Here is a 7,398-nt window from a genome sequence, read left to right on the forward strand (position 1 = left end):
AAAGGACAAAACCAATATTGTGTACGATTCTATTCTAAGATTTATTACATTATATTGAATCAATATTTATCAATTAAAGACAACAAAAATATTTTATTTAACCCCAAAGTCATAAAATTATTGCTTCCTCAATATCTTCTGAAAGATTTTAATTGTTTTCTACTGATTCGCTCCACTTATCTATAAAAAATATGAAATGGAACTTAAAACATGGCGCATAGTGATAGTAAACAAGCTGAAGTTAAAATTTCCTTCATGTGAAAAATATTTTCAAAATACTCCAAGACACCCACACAGCTTACATCAACCTTTTGCCTGACGGCAGGAAAAACAAAGTATACTTTGTGGTCAACAATGCTGAAAATTTAGAGAAGCGAAAGCGCGGAAAATCTTCAAATTAATTAGAGTAATTAGTAATTAGATCTAGATCTAGATCTAGATATCTAGATATAGATCTAGATCTAGATCTAGATCTAGATCTAGTTAATTAGAGCTTGCAAGTAAGGTCCTTTTGGCACTCTTCGGGAGAAGTGGTCCCGGCCTAACTCCATAGACATTTATACACAAAATCGGAAACAAAAACGGAAGTCGAGTAAAAACACTGAACTGAGCGCCTGCCAAACCTATTTGAGTTGAGGCTATTTTTATCACCATTCTGAATCGAAGTGTATACAGACCCGGTAACCGGGAACAAAGTCACGAAGTATACAGACCCGGTAGGGGGACTCTTTTGTGATTTCGGAAAATTTCAGCACCCAGACACGGTAGTGTGTGTGTGTGTGAGAGAGAGAGAGAGAGAGCGAGAGAGAGAGCAGGGGGAAGTGCTAGCAAAATGTATATGACATGCCCCAGTTGGCAGAAGGGAACGAGAGAAAGATAGAGTGGAAAATAGGTGGAGAGGAAGAAAGACAGAGACAAAGAAAAAGAGGGTAAGATTGTACTTTACCGGACCACCGGTCGGAACTACTTTCGCTATGGCGCCCCTGGTGCCTAGTGGCCCGCTATTCTTCCTTCCCGAGCTCTCCTGCTCACTCTCCAAACTCCAACTCAGTTTTCTACGTCCTCACCCCTCGACTGCCAACAATTGACTGACGTCTTGTACCCGGTTTTTCAGTCATCACGACCATGCCACTGTGCCCTTTGACCCACGACCCTGACACCTTGAGGCTAATTGGTCTATCGTGGTACACTATTCTTCTTTGCTCGCGACTCTGCTGGTCCGGCAAAGTACAATGGAGGGCGAGAGATGGGCACGAGAGCTCATTTGCATAATTGCAACCCCCTCGGCCCTGCTCGCGACTTGGCAAGTATCTACCCCGATTGTCCGCTCATGTTATTGTATGTGTGTGTGTGTGTGTGTGTGTGTATCTTAAAATTATTGTTGCCAGGGGGCTAGCCCCCCTGAAACCCCCCCCCCTCCCCCACTGTTGTTACATTGATATGTAAACACGACTGTCCGCTCATGTTATTGTTTTGCATTTGTGTGTTTTCTTTATTATAGTTTACAGGGGGGCAAGCCCCCCTGAACCCCACCCCCCCCCTCGCCTCTGTTGGTATGATACGCGGTGGTCCACCAAAGTTAATTCCCCTGCTCACCCTCAACCACCACCTCTCGCTCACCTCGCCTCGCCAGTCGCCGCTGGCTTGCGTTGTGCGTGCGTGAAGTCGCCCGCGGAACTACCTTTTGTCCGCACGCAGAGTACTATGAGTATGTAGTTAGGCTAGGCATGCATAGTAATCACGGGCCGACCACTAAAGTATAATCCAACCAAGAGTAGGCAAGGGGGGTTTCAGGCCCCGTGACTTAATAAAAAATAGAGAGGGGGGGGGGGGGGTTAGCTTTATCATAATTTGATGTTTTGCAGTTCAGTTAGGTTTTATATCTCTCGCTCGCCAAGCATCAAACATAGCTTATAATAGATCTAGATCAAGGCTCAAATTAGTGGGTTGGGAACTGCCGAAGATGCGCCCAATGTGGAGATTCCCTAACTGATTTTGCCAAAATGGTCGCCCCCTGAGCCGGGACATCACAACTCGACTAGTGCCCAATTTTCTTTTTGTAGAAGTTTTCTAAACCTAAATAATCTAGAATCTACTTAAGAGGTCTAGATCTAGATCCAGATTTTTAGATCTAGATTCTAGATCTAGCTCTTTAATTGTTACAATTGTAGGCCTACTTGTACTTTATTTCATATTTGTGTACAAAGTTGGTATTTTTTCTTGTACTTGTTCTTCTAGGTAAGATCAGAGAGCTTAGAATTTCCGAGAGGGGAAAGCGATGCGGGATGCGCGTATCAGGCTTTGCGCATAGCAACGCCTAAGTAAGACGGTAAACACGAATCATTCTGTTCAACAATGGTTGTGAAAAAGACGCATTGTAAGTGGTGCTCTGCTGTAAACTGTACAAATTCTAAGAATAAACGGCCCGACCTTTGATTTTTTAGATTTCCCTCTGATCCTGCAAGGTAAGAATTATATTGTGCTTTCAATTCTTTATTTGAACTATTGTTTATTTAGATTTAAACTCAATTTGTTCTTACTAGTAATAAAGAGGGACCACTAACCATCACTCGGCCAGGAAATAATTAAGAGCCTAACCGAGCCATAGACATAGCAAACTGACCAGAAATAATTCATATCAGCCTTTTTGCTCTTTGTTTACAGATTTTTACAAAATTATTATTATAATCTACCCCCTTTCCCACTTTTGCCCATTTCTTATACTGGCATTTTTGTTTTAATGTGTGTTTAAGTATGACAATTCATTTGAAAGCATGTGATTAAATAAACCACAAAAAACAGATACAAAGATAATGCACAATTGTACAAACATTTCATAAACATTTGTTTGTTATTTTTTTAAAACCAACAACTAATAGTAATAGATGGAGAAATATCAGCTGAGCAATGCCCAATATAACTGAAGAGGATTTTGTTTGTTGACTTATTCATGATATTCCGGTACTATGGTGCTTGTCACATTGAAAATGGATGTATTACGATCTTTGACTTAATAATTCATAGCCATTGTATTTTTATTTGTATATTGGGCACTTTGCATTTACAGTTGTTATATTGATACCTCATTCAGATGTAAACAATGGGTGGTGAACACCAGGAGACAGGACCTAGAGGGTAAACCAGCATCTCATCTCAGCAAGAACAATTATTTGTGCTCTGAACATTTCGTAAGTTGTTACTTTGATAAAACAGCGACAAAACGACAAGGCCTTTGAAGGTGTGCCATTCCTACAGTTTTCAACGTTCCAAATCCTCCTAAACTCATACCATCTCGGCCAGGTCCTAAATCACGACCACTGCCTGAAACCCAGGAACAATCACCGCCATCCACACCACCCCACTCCAATGACTTCAACTCCAACGTTCCTTGCTCTTCCACTAGTCATAAACAGGAACAAAGAGAGTGCACGCTAAAAAGAAAACTTAAAGCAGAAAGAATGAAAACGTGGCGAATGAGGAAAAGGTTAAAGTTATCCAACAAAGCTAAACAAAACGCTATCACTGCTACCACCACCTCATCAACTGATGACACTTTAGAAAATTTGAAGGAACTTCTAAGCCATTATTTGCCCGAGAGAGCATTGAAGTTTGTAATAACTCAAATCTGAGTTTCCAACATTGGAAGCAAGGCACGAAGATGGACATTTCAAGAGAAAAGCTTTGCTCTGTTGCTGTACCATGCCAGCAAAAAAGCATATAGTTTACTTTAAAAAATCTTCCATCTACCAACCCCACGCACCCTTTCTTTAGCCATGCACAATATTAACATCCGCTCAGGGATCTGTGAAAGCATCATGCGTTTGTTCAGGATTAAGGAGATGCAGATGAGCACTCAAGAGAAAATGTGTGCCATTGTGTTTGAGGAAATGTCACTGAAACATGGCATCAAATATGACCAAACCAACGACGAAGTTGAAGGTTTTGAGGACTTCGGTGCAACTGGAGGTTCCAAACTTCATGCTGACCATACTCTTGTATTCATGGTGCGAGGTTTGTCCACAAATTGGAAACAACCAATCCCGGACGTGCTGTCCCGTGGTCCAACAAAATCAGCAATCCTCCAGTCAGTCATTCACAACATCAAACAAATAGGCCTCACTCCAAAAATAGTCATTTGTGATCAAGGGACAAACAATAGGTCAATAATGAAAAGGTTAGGGGTTACAACAGCTCAGCCTTTCTTCCATTTAGAGGGTCTCAAAATTTTTGCCATGTTCGATCCCCCACATCTGATAAAAAACATTCGCAATAACTTAAAGAGGAACAGGTTTCTTTTCAATGATCGGATCGTCTCTTGGCAGTTCTTTGACAAATTCTATGACATGGACTCTACCCTCCCAATATGCATGGCACCCAAACTTACCAAGCGGCATATCTCCATGTCAGCGTTTGCACATCTACGTGTGAGTCTGGCAGTGTAGGTTCTCAGCCACACTATCGCGGCGGGGATTTCAACAATGGTGTCTCTTGGGGCGTTGCCATCTGACGCAATACCAACGGCAGAGTTTGTTGAGCAATTTGATCAGTTGTTCAATTGCTTCAACAGTAGACGCCTCAACAGTAAGAGCACCATAGGCCACACTATCACGGCAAATTCGCGGCATGAAGCTTTTGTGCGAGACACGCAAGCGTGGTTGGGCAACATTGTTTGCAAAAACAAAACGAAAACCCTACCCTGCCTTGAAGGATGGAAACTCTCCATAGAGAGTTTGATACAGCTTTGGCAACACCTGAAAGAGGACTGTGGTTTCAAATTCCTCCTGACAAGCCGCCTGAATCAAGACAGTCTTGAGAATATGTTTTCAGTGATACATGGCAAAGGTGGACACAGGGTCTACCCAGATCCAATAGAATTCCTTCTGGCAATTAGGAAGACAATAGTTGATGCTGTGCTATCACCGGAGACACTAAAAACTGTAAGGATGATCTAAATACATTTCTCTTTAGTTTTGAAATTCTCGTGCCGGAAAGGGGCTATAACTCTATTAGAAGTCGGCTACAGATGGATGTTCCAAAACCAATCAGGAAATTCCTGACAGCCAAAGTACCTGAATCACTAGTGATTTCAACAGCAGAGGACAACATTCTGGCATACATGTTGCTTCTAAATTGTACCAAAGTGTATGTCCCTTCTGCCAGAAGATGCTGACACAGGAGAAAATGCCGGACAATGCTGCACATTTTTCTGTGTGAAAAGAATCACGACAAGACCCAAACGACCGGCCTACACGCACCCTCTGATGCCTTGCATCAAGCCCTGGCAGTGGCAGAGACAACATTTCAGGAAAATGCTTCTGTACAACTGCACGTCTCTGGCCTAAGAGTAAGTCTCATTCGCAAGGTCATGTCATCGACTGAGGGGATTGCACTTCAGTGTGCAAGCGACAACCCTTGTGAGGTCCACTTCCTGGCCATAAACCTGTTTGTGAACATTAGACTTCATTTTCTCATCAGAACCACCTATCGAGAATATGCAGGGACCAATTCAAAGAAGTCATCTGAAAGAAAAACTGCCACATTTCAGCATCAGTAGGGAAGATAAAAACTTGCAGTCCCAGTATTGAATGGATTTCATTTATGTAGGTAAAGTTACTTTTGTTGCTGTGTTGTTCTGCTTGTAATTGCTTAACTAATGAATACTTTGAATCATGTTCAACGTGACCCAGGTCTTTATTGTTATACTTGAAACGGGGTTAGGGGACTAGTCTCAATGATGTTGATAATAGTAAAAATACGAGTTGTCGGGCTATAACAAAGAGGGTCAGCTAGGGCACATATATAAACATCAGAATATATATCCTGAATGCCGCTTCCCAGCAAAGCATCAATAGGCCAACTGTTACAAAAAGGGGTCACTAGAGCGCTAAAAGGAGTTCACTTGTTCAAATCGGAGGCATCATGGTCATCTATTACACTTTCGGGGTATCCAATGTGGCTCAGAATCCCATGGAGCAGGAAATGTAAGTGTGGGAGGGCGGAGATTTACAACTTGGGGCCCCAAATTTTGTAAAGACCCCTTTATTCCAAGTCAAGACGAGAGGACGCTGTGATGACGATGTGTTGAATTGTGAGACCCGAACCTGTAAATGTCTTTGCTGACTTAACAGTACAGTTCATCTAGCACTGGCCCACACCCTGCGCACGCGGTGTTGTTTACCTTCTTACTTTGAAAGTAGGTTACCGCGCCACGATCTCGCATCCGCTAGCATTGTTGTCACGGACTGCCCGCCTCGCTTTCCTCTCTCGCTAAGCTAGTATACAGACTCTCTGGTAAGATTAAAGAATACCGGACCAGCGGATTGGCACAATTGCCGTGATTTTCCCCACTTTTTAATAATCTCTCTCAATGAAGAACCGTGGCGGAAGATCAAGATAAGTCTAATCTTGATATTCGGTTCATTAAAGGTTTGTCAGGAGGGGAGGGGAGAGCCACCCCTGAACCCCCTCCCCCCTCTTGTGCAATTAATATAAGTGGTTCGGTACGTGCTTCTTTTTCCTAAACCTGCCGGAAACTAACTGAAACTGTGATACATCTATGAAGGATCAAGGCTAAAGAGAGGTTTTATAAGAGCTAGAGAGAAGAGATGGAGACAGAGAATGTTTGTAAGAGAGAGATAGAGAGTGAGGGAGAGAGGGAAATACAGAGAGTTTGTAAGAGACAGACAGTGAGAGAGAGTTAAGGTGGGCATTAACTCTGTATAGCTGAAACAGAGAGAGATAGAGAGTGAGGGAGAGAGGTTTTATAAGAGAGAGAGATATATATAGAGAGTTTGTGAGAGAGAGTTATGGAAGACATTAACTCTGAATAGTTGAGAAAAAAGTAAATAAAGGAAGCAAGAACAAGAACAAAAATAAAAACAACAACAACAAACCCACACACACAGTAATACAAAGTGCAAATTATTTATTAAACGCGGATTTTGCAGTAAAAAAAATGTTTCTTGAACATATAGCTAGCAGAATGCAAATCAAATTTGTTTTAAAAATAAATAATAATTTTTAAAAATAGAATAAATGGCTACATCATCCATAATATAATGCTGAACCTGGGGAAAAAGACAGTAAAAGACAGTCGCCTATCCCTACGGGGTTTGCATCGGTGAACCGAGGATGCTCGCTGTATACAATGTGAGGTATGTATCGAGTTTATACTAAAACCTCTTCTCTCATCTCTCCTCGACCCCATTCTCTCCCCCAAAAATCCACTTCCCCCTCCCTCCCTATCTCCTACCAAGGAAAAGGTCTTTAAACAATCTCCAGACTCTCTCTCTCTCTATCTCTTTCTCTCTCTCTCTCTTTCTCTTTCTCTCTCACTCTCTCTCTCACTCTCTCTCTCGGTGCCCCCCTCTCTCTCTCTCTCTCTCTCTCTCTCTCTCT

The 7,398-nt window shown here is 42.1% G+C and overlaps 1 protein-coding gene across 8 annotated transcripts in view; it reads left to right on the forward strand.

Moving 5' to 3' along the window:
- The first annotated feature begins 56 nt into the window (after window positions 1-56).
- The window catches only part of LOC101846722 (protein C8orf37 homolog), a 20,101-nt gene continuing 12,759 nt past the window's right edge, over window positions 57-7,398 (forward strand). For 2 of the 8 annotated variants that reach the window (XM_005093210.3, XM_005093214.3), the window contains exon 1: window positions 181-406. Coding sequence is in view for 1 of the 8 variants with exons in the window: in XM_035968443.1 (XP_035824336.1) it covers window positions 3,774-4,442 (669 nt within the window). In the remaining 7 variants the exon portion in view is untranslated. The other 6 variants (XM_005093207.3, XM_013079690.2, XM_035968443.1 and 3 more) reach the window with 5 other exon arrangements.

The sequence above is a fragment of the Aplysia californica genome, unplaced genomic scaffold (assembly GCF_000002075.1).
Source record: "Aplysia californica isolate F4 #8 unplaced genomic scaffold, AplCal3.0 scaffold00060, whole genome shotgun sequence".
Lineage (NCBI taxonomy): Eukaryota > Metazoa > Mollusca > Gastropoda > Aplysiida > Aplysiidae > Aplysia > Aplysia californica.